Source organism: Lepisma saccharinum, chromosome 1 (genome assembly GCF_977018435.1).
Source record: "Lepisma saccharinum chromosome 1, izLepSacc3.1, whole genome shotgun sequence".
Lineage (NCBI taxonomy): Eukaryota > Metazoa > Arthropoda > Insecta > Zygentoma > Lepismatidae > Lepisma > Lepisma saccharinum.
In genome coordinates, this window is record NC_139229.1 from 29,245,966 (window position 1) to 29,262,987 (window position 17,022).

General features: G+C 39.4%; 1 protein-coding gene across 11 annotated transcripts in view; it reads left to right on the plus strand.

The window, feature by feature from the left end:
* Positions 1 to 17,022, plus strand: part of Arms (Ankyrin repeat-rich membrane spanning) — a 265,557-nt gene that overhangs the window by 75,648 nt on the left and 172,887 nt on the right. For 3 of the 11 annotated variants that reach the window (XM_083130272.1, XM_083130268.1, XM_083130277.1), the window contains exon 1: positions 5,584 to 5,882. The exons of 3 other annotated variants lie outside the window; for them this stretch is intronic. In XM_083130272.1, the coding sequence (XP_082986398.1) occupies positions 5,763 to 5,882 (120 nt within the window). In that variant the 5' untranslated portion in view covers positions 5,584 to 5,762. Of the gene's footprint in view, positions 1 to 5,575; positions 5,883 to 12,539; positions 12,559 to 16,503; positions 16,610 to 17,022 lie in introns of those variants that run through there. 5 more of the 11 variants (XM_083130247.1, XM_083130237.1, XM_083130265.1 and 2 more) reach the window with 5 other exon arrangements.

The following is a 17,022-nucleotide window of genomic DNA, read 5'->3' on the forward strand; positions in this document are numbered from 1 at the left end:
CGGAATACACTAATCAATCGTCGGCGCGAGCAAAAATTACCTTAAAAACCACCATGCAACAAATAATACTATTTCACGCACACGACCTTGCAATAAAAACAACTACGCTTTCCACAATTAAAAAGGACTCATTAGTCAACTATTGACAAATTAAATGGCGCGACGGGGCGGTCGGTTACACAAGAAATGGAGCACACTTTGACAATTTACACTAAATATTAAAGAAATGAAACGGAGCTTCTAACGCTGAATGCAGACAATTAAATTAGAACATCTGAACATGAAATTACCCTTTTTTATAACAATACCAAAACAATTTTTAGACGCGGAAGTTAGGTTTGGGTTTTCCTGAGTAACTTTGCAAATAAGTGAGACTTCGGCGTTAACTGTACGGTGTTGATACTAACGACGCACGTTTACATGTACATGAGACCCTCTGAAGTATACTGTACCAGACTCTGCTACATGGCGTGGTTATTCATCTCTCCTGGACGCGGGACTTGCACACGGTTCCTTTGTGGCGAAATTGTCCTCCGAGGTCGATCGCGACGAGGAATAATTGCGACGACATGGTGTACTTGCACCTCCTCAGTACTTCGGGCGTTCCTCTTGTCACTAGCGTCGGGTGTACGTGGTCACGCGCCGGTTCGGAATATCTCTAGTGTCGGGCATCAATTGGACGTCGATCTGCAATCGTCTCTCTCTGGTGCCGGGCTTCGTTTGGGCGTCGTTCTGGTATCATCCTTCCCTCTCTTTCTCTGGTAACTAGCTTCGGTTGGAACGTCGATCTGGAAACGTCCTTCGGGCTTTGGTTGGGACGTCGATCTGAAAGCGTCCTTCGGGCTTTGGGCAGTGTTTGGTTTTGGCGTCGTCTGACTGGCTTCGGCGTCGTTGCAGGCGTCAGGGAAGCGACGCCCCCCCTTCTCTATCTTCTTTAGCCCTCCATCCTTATGTAGTCCACGCTTGGCAAAAACAAATCACCGCGTAATCTTCGAGAACATAAGGCGCGCACTGGTAACTCTCTATCTCCGATTCGTTCACGGTACGTAAGGAAACAAAGTTCACGGACACAAAACAATGATCTCGCGAGAGTGTAGCGCGGAGATGCTCTCTCTATGAAATCCGGACAAAAAACTGTGTTTGGGATGGTAGCACCGCCTATATATAAGAGATTCGAATTCTTCCGTTGAACAGGACGCTCTAGTGGCTTGGCTTCGCTTTCTCAGGGGATGGAAATGACCTCTGTCCATTGTCTTGAAAGGCGCGGTCGGCGACGCGTCCTGGATCCTTGCAGAGTTATGCTCCAGCTGGTTCTCCTGGTCATCCGTGAACATGGGTTCGAACGCCTGCTGCGACTCGAGCCCGGTAGCGGCGAAAATAATCTTTCCTTATCTCCGCGTTGGTGCAAATATGTCATGTTCTAAGCGGCGGCTGTCACTCAAGAAAAACTCGTCCCCAACTCCCGACGTCTGGCTCGGATACAAGTTTATTCACAAAATAAACAACCTCACACTTTCAAGTTGGTGCATATAATGAATCAATAAACAAAAAATAATTTATATCGAACTGCGTTTCACATGTCACTAGATACCGTGACAAAGATTCCATAATCGCATTGTACAGCTTCACGGCTGCTAAGATATGGTGCCAGGTTACCTCATGGTGATCAGCGAATCCAGGCTAGCGACATTTTCTCTGAATTTTTTCTTGACTTTTTTTTAACTTCGCCCTGTTTTAGTGCATGTATTTGAAGGCCAGAAGAGTATAACATCTGTAGAAATGGCTTGTTTGCATGGCAAACATACCAATGCACTAACAAGATTTGAGGTATTTATTTTCAGATAGAGCATGCAGTGTGGTGAAATGTGTGCGTAGACTTGGACCTTGTGCCCTGCATTACAGCTTAGATCTGGTAGGGAACTGGTGTAAAATGTACGCAGAGACATTTGAATGAATGAATTAAAATTTGTGGGTGTGTCCGCAGATATGGCTATTTCGCACCCTTCAATGTGTGCGAGGAAATAACATCTCATCCAAAACCTTTACCGTAAAGTAAAGAAAACTGATGTAAAGAGCTCCTGGAGTAAGGTTAAAAGTGCAAGGTTGTAATGGGGCGTACATAATATAGTGAAATGTCAGGGGAGACAAAAACTTCTTAGGAAAAGTGTAAGAGGCCCTCTGTTCTCAAAAAGTTAAACATTTTAAAAACACGGTCACTGTATCCCAACATGGATATAAACAGTTGTGAAGATTAAAACTTTGTCTGAGGACAGTAAAATCTGCACATTGGAGAATAATATGCCGAACATTTAAAATAACATTACATAGCCTACACGATGCAGCGGAGAGTCCAGCCCGTGTTACAAATGACCATGGGTGAATCGGCTGTGCCCAGTTCGAAGTCTGGTTAAAATGACCTCGACGGAGGACGGTACTATGAACGCTATTCACCAATGGTGGACTTGATAACGCTTCTCAAGCATTATATTCTAATATGAAACAAGAGTTTTTAAAAATTGTTTCCGATCAGTGTTACCGAGAAGGAGAATAGTTTTTGTTAACTTGTTTTTTCCAGTCATTTCCATTAGAACTTGGAATACATTCTGGTGTATTAATTGATACGGTTATACGTGTAATACCTTCGGTTTCTTTAAAATGATCGTGTCTGATCTTTTCAATTCATACGGAAGTGTACTTCATAAAAGTACCCTGTGCATTTTGATGTACCAAAAGTGCATTACTAGTAATTTATGCACTTTTATGTGTTTTTGGAGTCGGCATATTTGTATAAATTGACACATTTTGGATTTTGTGTATCGTAATTTGCTGATAATTTCATTTGAGATCGCTTGAACGATGTATTGATGGATATAATTATTGTGAGAACATCTTCTGAAATGTAGTTGATCTTACATTTTGTTTACGGAGTGGGCCGAATGTATTGTTATCCTCTGCAGAACAATTTACAAACTTACTGATCCAGAAGGACAGTATGGCCCACTACTTTTTCTCACACAAATGATTTGTCTGCATGTCCTGTGTGAGATTATTGTTTGTCTCGGTTGGGCTTCTTTGTTAATCTTGCAGTGGACTTCCCTTATTGTTTTCCTGGTCTGTGGAGATCCATGTGCCCATACACATGCTCCTCACCATTCATCCACACTACAGTTATTTGTATCAGCCATCTGAAGGCAAAGAACAAGTTTAATTCGTTCCACTACGATATCCACGTGGGGGTAACAAGACATTCGGACCACCCTGTAGAATATTCTTATCAGCCTGTTCCTACTGTATCAGCCTCTTACGACTGCTACTATACTACTCCACCCTGTTGATACTCATTCTTGTTTGCTTTCGGATGCTTCACTGAAGCTACCAAGCAGTTCAACTTGAAAGGAAGGCCGCCCTTATCACTTGATTACCTTCTGATAACGCTTGCAATATCTGCATTTCGCACCTTAAGTTTTTAGTTTATTTCCACACCATGGATGGAGTTTTTGTTTTTAAGTCGCCAAGCGCGACTATCATCCCCGACTGTATTGATCCAACAGCTTTCTGTACCCCTTTATTATCTACAACTTGATTATCATTATTGTTCCCTGCTGATCCAGTTTTACAACCTTATTTTTCAGTATCAAGACACGCATTGTTTATTCTCACAATAGCTTCACAAGTGCTGAAATTCACATTGCCAGCAATTATTTTTCGATACGCTTCTCATTCAAGTATTTTTTTCTATTGGCGAACCGCAAGTTCTGTTCTCTCATCCTTTCATCGTTATTCAGTTCTATTCGGTAAGTTGAAAGACAATAGGTTACGTATTGTTAAGACTTGATTTTTTACTGTCGGGACAAATGTCAGTGTCATAAATATGCTTATTGAATTCTCACAACGTGAATGTGAAGAATTAATATAGAATTCATAATTTCCAACTTTGTGTGCATTATTCTTTGTGGAAAAGATTTTGAATTGATTTAATCTTGCTGGAGACATTGTCTTAAGGAGGAATTCCTCATAGCATAGTTTAGCATAATTGCGGATATCACTTTATCAAGGGGCCTATAATTCGATTCCCGAATGTGTCCCATTTCTGTTGTTTGTACTGTCATGGAAACTTCTGGGTTGTAACTACCCCATTGACTTTTAATGGAAAAATTACAACCCAGAAGTGTCTCGTGACTGGAAAAATTACAACCCAGAAGTGTCTCGTGACTGTACCATACTTTAAACAAACAGTATATCCAGTCCCAAAAAGCGTGACACCCTTCATAGGTTTCGCCGTTGGCCCGCAAATGTGAGTGAATAATCCAGTTCCGAGTTCAGTTTCTTTAAAATAATATTGAGAAATACCCAGTCTTCTGATAATCGAAAATTAGTCGAAAATCCTAGTGGCCGCCCACGAACATTCGAATGAAGACCTCAAACGTGTTCGTGATTCATTTTCACGAAGCCCGAAGGAGTCAATTCCGCTTCTAGAGAACTACAAATGCTCCAGTCGACGGTACACAAGATACTACATGGACAATTACGCCTATATGCATAAAAGGTGCAACTGTTACAAGCACTTGCACCGAACGATATACCATGACGAACATAATTTGTAGATTTTCATTCCATGTTCGTTGATGACCACTTCGATCTTGACACAACACGGACTCAGTCTGCATAAATTTCTGGTGCGATTGGCGGATAGTAGGACAAGATAGCGGGATTTTCCCATACTTAGTCCGCAGATCTCATTACATTTGTGTGTCAGATTTTGTTTCGATGAACCAATCGACGCACTGCACTTTTTCTTGCGGGGACCACATTTTCAAACAGCACAGTCTGCTACGTCAGTGAAGCACTTGAAACAAACAGCGGCAATGTCAACTAAAACGTTGATGTTTACAGTTAATTATACAACAAACACCATGAACTTGCATAGAACAGGGTGTCCGTAATAAATATGCAAATTGTAAATATACTTTTTGTGGATACCCTGTATATCCTTATCTTCGCGATTAACCAAAAGTGGCAGAAAAGCGAAGTAAAATAATATTCAAATCGAGAGTAGAAAACATATGATTCGCTTTAGTTCGCGAGTTTGCTGGCTTCACATCTTCGTTGGGTTGACAGTGCCAAGAATTACAAGTAGTTAGTGTTAAGGTAATTTTCAGTTTTAAACACACACACGCGCGGAAAATTAATTTAATACCTCCAGTTGGAAAACAGTATAGGGCAGGTCAAGTAGTCATACGATCCTCTCCACTTTAACTTCCCGCCATTTAACTTCCGTCTACACAAAAAGGTGAACACTTCAGAGCAATGTTATGCAACAGGTTATCATCCTTCGAGAGGTAATTTTCCGTTTTCATCTTCCCCACTAGGTTAGCCAGACGTTTCCTCCATTTATCTAAGTATAGTGTACACAGTTTTTTCTTCAATTTTTCGTTTTCTCGAGTCACGTGATTAGCTTTGAACCCGACTGAGTTAAGTATATAGATAGAAAAGACACACACAAACGATAAATCGTAGCAGTGTGCATCACTTATCCAGCCTCCTTATCGCGATGGAAGACGCTGAGAGAAGACTAGTTTCGTTTTGTCAATGTGTCTGTGACGTGTGGAAACTATAGTGTTACTGCATCATGAAACGGATAGTGTTGAAAATAGTGTTATTGGTTTGCATTTTGGAATGGGAAGTTTTGCCGTTTCTGACAAAATGACTTAGCAATTTGTGGTTCCTTGTTGTTGTTGTTTTTTTTAACGTGGCACAGAGAAATGTCCGGCAGAAGAAAATCTAGCCTTGAGAATCTCCCATTGACTCTGCACTCTCCTAGGAAAAGCTACGGTAGCCTTTCGCTGTACCATTTCGTAGCCAGCTATCCTACTAATACCAAGGTAAAGTGTATTGTAATAGTCTTATATTCGGTTTCCGAATAACGTGTTGGTTCGTCACGCACAGGGCCGTGATGTCGTGACTCCCATTTTAAGAGCATCCATGTTGATTTCAAACTCCAAACTGCGCAAATATGAAATGTTCCTAGGACTATAATTGACGGTTTTCATTAGTTTTTAACCTAAGCGGCACCAGGGTGTAGATAAAGAGCCAGAGCTGTGAGGGGTGTGATGTTCATTTTTTCAAAAAAAAAAAAAAAAAAAAAAAAAAAAAAAAAAAAAAAAAAAAAAAAAAAAAACCTGCCGTTTGTGTATTCAGTGGCTAGTATACACCGTATTATGATGTGAAATATATAGGTGTTTTTAGCACTGTAATATCGTTAAATTAAATTCATTTATCTATAGCTTACAGTAGGCTTACACCTCAGCATATGTACATAAATCATTTATGTCACCCTCCTTCAATCCGACACGACGCCAGAGCTCTCGGGCTCGAACCCCGGCCTTTGTGATTGTCCCTTCCATCAATTTCATCAAATCATCACTAATAGTCATCTTCGCGGTTAGCCAAAAGTGGAAGAAAAGCGACACAAAATAACCTAAACCAATCATTCAATAAATCATTTATATAATCGCTTATATTGTCCTTCTTTTCTTGTCTCAAGTTCACATTTTATTTTGGTAGTTTCAATTTTTTGTTAAGTTTCATATTTTATGTATGTGGGTCAAAAAGCTGCCATGTGTTCTTCCAATAGATTCAAAAGCAAACACACAAACGAAGTACATGCTAATGTGACAACATAATGAAACTATTCAAAATATAGAATATGAAACGAGATTAAAAGAAAATGGGATAATATAAACCAGGGGTCTATTCGGAATTTCGAAGGGTTCAAAGGCATGTTTAGCGCTAAATCGGCCATAAATTGAATTTTTGTGGAAAGTTTTAGGAAGATCTTAAGGAAATTTTGGGGTGTGTGGATAAAATACTGATAAACAGTTTCATAAACGATTTATGATTTACTAAAACAGGAAGGATAGGTTGTGATTGAATAAAAAATGTTAGTGAATCGTACTTAAATACGAGATAAGATAAGGTTCCTTTCTTTGCACACAAGCCGAAGTTTGAACTATTGAGAGGAAATCTGGAGTGTGTGCTAGCACCCCCCTCTTACCCCTAAACCTTTTAGGTACCCCTCTATGGTTCGTGATAACGTAATTTAGAAATGGTAACGTGCCATTTTAAACTAGATTCGCAACATGTAGGTCGTATTCTTGCTTCATACTATATGATCACTTGCAAATCGTCTTAAGCTAACCAACGATTTACGCAATGCCACATTAATTTTTATGCATCGTCAACATTTGTGCACGTGCAAGGAATGGAAGTTTTCTCGGTGTAAAAAAATACTAAGATTTAATTAAGTAAAGCACTCTGTTAACAGCTTAGTAATTTATTGTTAAATTTTGCGCAATATCACAAATTTAATTATTATCTCGAAAACACATACTTATTTGCACTACACTATGTGCATATCCCATAGACGTAACTAAGAAGTTTATTTTCTGTGGGTTTAACTTGATCAATTCTTATTTAAATATCCAATGAAAAATTACGATACCTGTAGGTTTAAATAGGATCCCTCTCCTCAAGGGGGATTTGTTGTTAAGGCATGGAACCAAACTCCCCCAATAGTTAATATTACATCGTTCCTATGATCAGACCATTTATTATTCATTAAAGAAAATTCTTTATGCGTGAGCATTCATCTCCTGAACCTTATATCTGTTGCCTCAGTCATCACAGATACCCACATTATCATCATCAATGGAAATGTTTATACTTGTGGTATCTTTCAAGGAACAAACTTCATCACAAAGGTTATCCTCATTTGTCAAACTGAAGATGTATAAGAATGTTCCGCACATCTGAGTTTTAAGACGCGTGACAGGTGTAAATAGCAATTTGGTGTCATTTTTGTTGAAATATGGGAGATATGCATGGGCGTCGGGAGGAGGGGAAGTTCGACTTGGTCTGTCACCTCACTCTGTAATTGACATCATTCATTTGAAGTTACGAAGATGCTGAAAGCTTGTTATTTTCACTAATAACTAAAATGTACAGTTAGTATTCGAACAGAATAACAATCTAAAAAAATTCAGAACAAAATGCTAGAACCATATTGTTTTTTTCCTATTTTATCATTTAATCCAAAGAATTAAGGTTGGTTATGCAGTTGTCAAAATTCCAAACCGTAGAGTTTTATTGAGAGACCGCACAACAAAACCTTATAACCAAAAAATCCACCGTGACTTTTTAAGTTCTTTTTCTGAACGGTATCTGTTAAAGTTAATAACAAAAGAATAACTGTGCACTAACTGTATGAAATCTAAAAATACAATGGAAAATAGTTGTGGTGGATCGATTAGGAAAGTCTAACCGAAGATGAAATAATAATAAATTTGGAATGAAATTGGTTTCTTTTTATTAGATCATAATAGTTACTTCGGCAAAATTAAACTTTTTGTCGCTCCCATGAACCAAATTAGGTGATTCTTATAGATTTCCAGCTCCTGAGTTCGAATCCGCAACCCGTTTTTCTCCAAGACGTACCAGTTTTGAGGGAGGGAGGGGGTGCGGGCGGGTTTCAATTACCACGCAAAGGTGCTATTCTCCCCCCATATAAAATTGCATGCTATCATCAGAATTTCAATATAAAACAAGCAGATACAACTACATAAAGAGTAAAAGTTCAACATTTGCATGTCAATTGGTGTTCCTGCTCCTCTTGTAATTTGTACAGGGTGTCTCGCGTGTCGCATTCCAACAGAAGTCGGCCAACATATTCACACTCCATTTCCCAATGTAGCGCCTCTCCATGGTAGCTATTTGTTGATGAAACCTTTCACCGTGTCCATCGGAGACCTCACCCAAGCTGTACTGTTGAGGGAAGAAGTGCAAGTGACAATGCAGGAAATGTAACTTGAGGGACATATTAAATCCCATGGTACGAAATGAAGTAATTAACCTGCCCACAATGTCTTTGTAATTAGGTGACTTATGATTCCCGAGATAATTCTTCAGTGATGTAGTCAAATTTCAGTTGTTCCATAAGCGACGGAATGTCAACGCAATACACCAAATCACCATCCTTTGTAAAATTAGGAACTAGGCTCACCTCTCTTTTTCTGTACATCGATATATTCACATCTCGGTCAAGTAGATTCCATTGTTGAAGTTGTGATGCAAGCAACAGGGTCTTGGTCTTCGGAAGGTTTAAGTCTCTGATCAGATCATTCAGTTCTTCCTGACTTATCACATGTGGTTCCTTAGTGTCAGACACTGGGGCGTAATTGGGATCTGAATGCGTACTCGAAGATTGTGCAACATCCTGACAAGTCGCAGGTTCTTCGTCGGATGAAGCACTGCTCAGTGTGTATGAGTCTGGTGGTACGGGTACAGGCAGAACAACATCATGTGGGAGAGGTCTCCTCGCGGAATCCAAGTCAGGATACTGTATTTTATGCTTGGTGCCTTTTCAGAAACCTGTAATATTGGTCAGGCAGAAATAACAGTCTGCAACATGATCCCGGGGCTCGCGCCAAACCATAGGTACAGCGAATGGTATCGATTTATGTGTACCTTTTAACCATCTTTTTAGAGAACTCGCACACGAGTTACAACTTTGTTTGGGAGCCCAATCGCGATCCTGGACATTTACACCCAAAGTACAGGTGGTACGCTGTCTTTAGGAACGGTGACAATGCCCTACTTTGCTCCTTGAAGACCACTTCCCCACATATGTAGCAGAATAAATCTACCCAGTTTTTGCAAGTTCGTGGCATGTTGGTTTAACACAAATGTCAATATTTCACGCAGAAATATTTTTCCTTAACGATATAAACAGACACAGAGTAACGCGACTCTCTTACACCACGATCACCTCGGAAGTAAAATATCTGCTTCATGGGACAACGAGGTGGATGTCTTGGCACCTTTTTCCAGCCACATCCTTTTTGTCGTCTAGACAAGGGGGTGCCAACGAATGACCACAACTTGATTATGAATCCTTTTACCTTGAAGGAAGCCGAGGTGACAGTGTAGGAAGAGTGTAACGAAAATAAAACGTTGAACTCCAATGTACACAAATAAGTCTGTCACACATAGTTAAAAATTATAAGATACCATTCATTTTAGAGCCAGTCACTTATGGCTCATGGAACATCGTGAAAATATTTCTTCCAGTAGTAATGTTAAAAAGCAATATTATTCACATTTTTGTTTTGACATTTATCTGGAATTCTCAAAACAATGTGTGTTGTGGCAGAATTCACTGTTTTTTTGGAGTGGGTGGGGTGTATTTGGAATTTTCTTCTATTTCGGGGGGGGGTTGTGGGGGCAGGGGAAAGAATGTTCCTAGGATATAGTAACAATTCTTGGATTGAGGTAGAAATACACAATTATGCATTCCAAGCATAAAAAATACAATTTCATTACAAAAATACAATTTTTCGGTAATTTTTTATGGAAAATGCCCCCTAAAAAAAAACCTTACGTGCTGGAACTTTTTCAATGCGATATTCGTAATCAGCGACTCGAAATCTATCAGGTACACCCTTTCAACCTCGTGGGAGGATTTTCATGCCGATCAGTGTTATAACCATAATAATTATTATTTCTACTATTCAAGTTTTATCGGTGGCCTGAGCCCCCTACAAAATTTTTGGCGACGCCCATAGAGATATGCGCTCCCGAATTAAATCAAAGCTTAAAAATTGAGCAGAATAGGGAGTTGACGCAACACTCCGTGCACAGTATATAATGGTACGAGGGCTGCTGTAAAAGTTTCTGCAAAAAAGACATGTGAAATTCTGGGAATGGCTTTATTGTTTTTCAAAGTATTCACCCTTAAGATCGATACACTTTTGCATACACTCAAACCAATTTTGAAATATTTTTTTCCATTCTGAAGCTGATACCTCAGAAGTCGCTATTCGGAATGCGTCAACAGCTGCTTCAGGCGACACAAATCGGTCACTACACATCTTTTTTTTCATGTGTGGGAACAAAAAGAAGTCATTAGGTGATAAATCAGGTGAGTACGGACAATGAGTCATTAATTTGACATTTTTACTGGACAAAAAAAATCAACAGTTTGGTGTGCTGGGTGGGAACTGGCGTTGTCGTGGTGAAGAATGATGAACAATTTAGGTTTGTTTTACGCAATTCATTGATGACCTCTGGCAAACAAATTGTTGTATACCACTCAGCATTTACAGACCTTCGATCTTCTAAAGCTATTGTTGCCACATGTCCGGTATAACCGAGGAAACAAGCAATCATTTACTTGGAGCACTCCTCGAACCCGAACGAACAACTTTTGTTGGTTTCGGCTCACTTTGAAACACCCAAACAGTGGATTGCCGTTTAGTTTCGGGTTCGTATGAATAGATCCAAGTTACGTCCCCTGTAACGATGTAGTACACCAAATTTGACTTGCCTCTGTTGAATGTTTTGAGCATTGCTTTACACCAATTTACACGAGCCTAATTTTGAGCTTGGATCAAGTTGTGTGGAATCCGACAGCTTGAAAGTTTCCGTTCTTTCAGATGACCATGCAAAATCGTATGTATTGCTTTCATGTTAATGTTCAAGGATGCCTGAATCTCACGGTATGTCACATGCCGATCTCTCTCAATCATTTCACGCACAGCATCAACATTACTGGCAACAACAAACGGGGAAGGACGACCTTCACGAAATTCATCACTGAGAAATGTGCGACCACGCAGGAATTCGGAAAACCAATTGTACACAATCCTATTGGATGGTGCTTCATCCCCGAAAGCTCAATGAAGTCGCTCGATGCATTGTTTCGGTGTTAAACTACATTTGAAATCCTAAAGAATCATTGCCCGAAAGTGTTCACGAGAAATTTCCATTTCTCACACGAAACTACTACTACAAACTGCTGTGAGAAATAAACTAATATATAGGCTTAAACAAACAATCAAAGATAATTTAAACATAAAAATGGTCTATTCTTGCGATTTTTATAATAGCGGAACACTAGCACCACTATTGGTGGTAGTTTGCAGAAACTTTTCCAGCAGCCCTCGTATATAATGGAAATCGTTGCACACATACTAGCGTTTGGAGCTCCTGCTTTTTGTAAATCACGGCGTGCAGTTTCCACACACATGTGGTAAGGATGGTTCCTAATTTTAAGATAAGAGGTTGAATTTTATCACTTAACCTTCAGAGCAACAGGAACAGATAAGATTTCTGCGGTTTCTTCTCCTCTGGAGTGTGTTTGAAGTACTTCTTTCCTACGTTACAGAAGTTACACTCAGGTTATCAGTGTCAAATCTGGCAGTTCAATAGATTCACTCACAATTGATTTTCACTTTCACATTTCAAGCAGTGCACGAAGAACCTTGTGGCGGGTTACACAGCAATTTAAGAGGCGATGTTTGCTTACCTTCATTATATCGTTTGTGTTCATACGTGGTGCACGCGGTTTGGGATCACCTAGGGAAATGGATAATGCCAGTACAAATACCAGCAAGATTTACATGGAAAGCGTGGAGAGGAAAACTTCCTCGTGACTGTTTTCTGGTGCTTGCGTTCGGCAAGAAGCCTTAAACGTTTTCTTCAGAAACGTCGATTTGAGCTTAGGTGAGTTCTAGAAGTTTATATTTGCATACTCGTATTCACTGTGCGAATTAAGCTTTTTGCTTTGGGGGTGATGCCGATTCAGTGGCGTATTTGTGTTTTCATTTCGTTAAGTAGGTTTTTCTTGGATATGCAAATTTGTGCAACTTACCAGTGAGTAAACTAAACTATTGCCTTGCGGTTCTAAGCAGGGTTGTTAAAGGTCCAGGAAACTAAAAATTCTAATCGGTTCGATTGGGTTCAGCTGAAGGACCGGAACCTTCTTCCTCGCACAATTTAAATTCGGTCCAAGTTGCGTATTGTTTCATTGAAAAAAGGTTCCCGGACCGTATTTTAATTGTTCCTGAAAAAATGGTTCCTGGACTACTTAAATTCATGCGGGAAAAAAGGTTCCCGGACCGAATTGAAATTCTTCCGGAAAAAAGGTTCCTGGACCGAATTTAAATTCATTCTTGAAAAAAGTTCCTGGACCGAATTTAAATTGATCCTGGAAAAAAGGTTCCTGGACCGAATTTAAATTCGTTCTGAAAAAAGGTTTCCGGACCGTATTTAAATTCATCCGGAAAAGATGTTCCTGGACCGAATTTAAATTGATCCGTAGAAAATGTTCCTGGACCGAATTGAAATACCTTACAGATAAAAAGGTTCTTTACGGTCCAGAACCCATTTACGCTTGCTGATTTTTTCTCCTGGACCGGAATTGAATTCATTTAAAATTCCTGGACCTTTAATAACCCTGGTTCTAAGTACCTGTGAACATTGGTTCTAACCTAGGTAATCAGATCTCATAACATTTATACGTAATTTAGAAACACATCCTAAGAAAACCCAAACTCTTACACAAGAAGGGCTACCGAACCGAACACCGAAAATTTGACCAAATTTCTATTGCGAAGTTCAAACTTAATGTCTATCTAGACTATCTACAAGTTTCCTGTGAACATTTTAATACATGTAAAATATGAGCACTGTTTCATGGAAACTTAGTGGAAAACAGCCTGATTGTCTCTGCTAGTTGAGGTTGGTCAGTTGCAGAATGGTGTCTTCCTTTAATCCCCAATGCTGTATACTTTTCGTCAGGGAAATCTTTGATGACGACCATTAATGGACAAGAATGATTTTTCAATGTTTTTTTTTTTCTTACATAGTTGATGTTCTATAGCCTATGCTTTCAAATTCATTTTCTTTGAGGGGGAATAAAAACATCCCTGGCAAGGATAAAAATATTTTTCTTTTGCCGGGGATACATTTTTTGTGTGGGGGGAATCTCCGGTATCCCCCGTTAATTCGCATACTGCTAGTACAATTCTCTGAAGAAATATTTTGAGGAGGTAAGGTAAAGTGTTCCCCTGTGCTTAGCACCACGCCATGAAGGCGTATAGAGGTGTGGGGGTAACGCCCCACTCTATCTTGATCCGGTCGTGAGTGGGGATGATGGGATCAGGGTTTTCCCCAGGTACCCATGTCATTCGGCGCTGGGTGGCCGCCGGGGCCGCTTCCAACGTTAGAAAAGTTCCTGGATTTGAATCGGCGGGGGGATCGAACCCGGGACCTTTAGCATGGTACTCAGACGCGTTACCGCGCCACCGCGGCCAATATTTTGGGAAGGAACAATTTTAAGCAAGAATACTGCTGAAGTTTTTTTTTTTTTTTTTTTTTTTTTTTTTTTTTTTTTTTTTTTTTTGTAATGGTGGCAACATGGAAGATCATTTTTGAGTGTGAATGCAGGGGTGGACGATGTAGGACTGTGAGCATAAAATCTTTCCCTGATTTCAAACATTTATTACACAAAAAGTACACTAGGTAGACACATGTGGTTTTTGGTCAAAAAGTTACATTATGTTAGGCACAGAGATGTGTTTTCTTAATGTTCTCCAAAATCACAAGTTCGTTGTTTTATTCAGAAACTTCAACATGTGCACAATTTGTTGCACGGAGAATATCTAAAATAATACTCAATTTCTCTCCATGTATGAGGCAACATATCAGTCATCATCCCCAATGTGAAGCCGTTTGTGTAAAATTTTCACCACTGTGCTCTGGGGGATTCCAAGTTCTCTTGAAGCTGCGTTCTGGGGTGGGACGGATATAGTATAAAATATTTCGTAATTACCATTTTTAGTCTTTGTTTTAAAAGTTATTCAAAGACAGAAATGGTAATCTGGGGTCTTTTCAAGAGGAGTTTAGATTTACAACTATATTTTCCCCCTGACTTCTTTACTGCTTTAATATAAAAATATTGATTTTCTCAAAATTTCGGGAGAGGCTGCAGCCCCATCAGCTCTCCCCGTGCTTACGCCAGTGCTTTATACCAACGAATAATTGGTTTTATTTACCCTTTTTTCTCGAGATACTCCGACAATGTTCTCCGGATTTTCTTGTTCATAAATTCATCAGTTGAGATGTACTGTGTGTGCTCGTTATTCATAAATTATTCAAAATTGAGATAATTACCGTTCGGTGTTCACTGTACCCATTATTAACCTGTAGGTTCGCATGTGGCCGGCGTTGGCATCATGACCAGACTCGGGCTCCAGTCCAAGTGTTTAAAAGCATATTTCGGTTCCTATAGCTGCTACGTCAATTATGTAGGTTTTCAGGAGCCTAATGATGTTCTGTCACTTCAGTGAGTTGCGACTCCTGCATAGTCTTTTTCTCAGAAGTGGTCATGGCTGTTCAGTCGCCCCAGTTTTTTTTTAAAAAAAATCCACTTTTACTAAATTTGCAAACTGGTCGGTTCTTGATATTATTTTACCTAGTTATGTGAGGTTCTCTTCTTCATCATATAGTGTGCATAAGTCTTTGAGATAGGTTGATGAAATGGAAGTGACTAAAAAATAATCCTTTTCTAATGTTTTGAGAAATTGGTGTGCCAAGATGTGCCACTCTTTCGCGTGATATCACCTTATTGTCAGAGCGTACTGGATTGATAGCTACAATTTATGGGATGATTTTTTTTTCATAACAGAATATTTACCAATTGCTCATGAATTCGTTACTTGGAAGATATGATCAAGGGTGGAAAAAGTTGACGTCAGTGTGTGATAGAGCTGAGATTAGATGTTAATTCATGCAAAGTATTTTTTTTTGTATCAATTGAGTTTGATATTGTGGATGCACTTGTATGGTGGATGTGATGTGAAAGATATTTTAGACATAATCCACATAATAAAAGACATAATCTAGTTACTTTACCTGCTGTGATGTTAAATTAGATTTAGAAACTATATCTGTGGGGAGGGGGGGGGGAAGCGAAGAAACAGACTGCTGCCTCTATTAGACCACCTCCGTCCTGGAGTGCTTAGCACAGCACGGTGTTACGCCGGGGGTCAGGATTCGAATCCTGGGCATGCGTTTCCCTCCATCAATTTCATCATATTATCATTACTTATCTTCATTGTTGCGATTAGCCAAAAATGGCAGAAAAGCGACGCTAAATAAAAATCAAAGCAAGCCTCTACTAGACTCCATCTTAACTGAACAGCGCTCCTAGTACCTTAAGATGCAACCCATATGAATGGAAAGTACAGGAAATCACCAGCAAATGGAAAACTAAAGAAAGTTTCACAGTTAAGAAAGTTTTAACCCTCTGTAATCAGAGTAATTATTTACTTACACCCTGTATTTTCTGTTTCGCGGTTGCCTTGATCTCACAACCACCTGAAACTATTTGTTGTGGGTTGTCTAACTACCGCGTCTTAACTTCGCCGTTTACTGTAACATAATTTGAACGTAGGCTCCAACCGTAATATGCATTGCAAATATTAAGAGGCTGTCGTTTGTCATTTAAATATGTATTGTGCTCCCACGCTTTGAAGATTTTTTCGTGGTGCATTAGAATGCTTCAGTACACCTGTCAAGTTCGTGAAGTCGCTTTGTCACTAGAAAGGAAATATTTCAGTTGTAAAAGTTACTGACGATTGCTATGTTGCGAGTACCGGATTTCGATATCAAGCGTCGCCTTTCGGATATAGACCTCAGGCGACGTTTATCCGACCTGGATATTAGGCGTCGGGTATCCGAGGGATGTGTTGCTTTGTTGTCTTTGCCTAAGGTACGTATTTTTTCACCCTTCGTTACCATAAATGTATCCAGGTGGATGTTCTAATATTCTTAGTTTCTACACAGAGGAGTAGCCATGGCCTCATCGTGCCGTACTTTGAAAATATTATTTAATATCTGTAATAGGGGGTATTCCAGTATTACGTGTGACATTTTACACACAAAATGTAAGATTCTAGACATGCAATATTCACAATGAACTAATTTCATAGAATTTATTGTGCCTGCTAACAAATGAAAAAACAACAACTTAGGTATGCTGACATAGCCTGAATCCATGAAAAGCATTAGTGAAAATGTGTTACGTATGTGTGTGACGTTTTAAAAATGTATCAAAATTTGACTTCATTTGACTGTGAAGCATAGGAGGCTACAGATGGTAATATTTTTTGTTAGTGAAATATG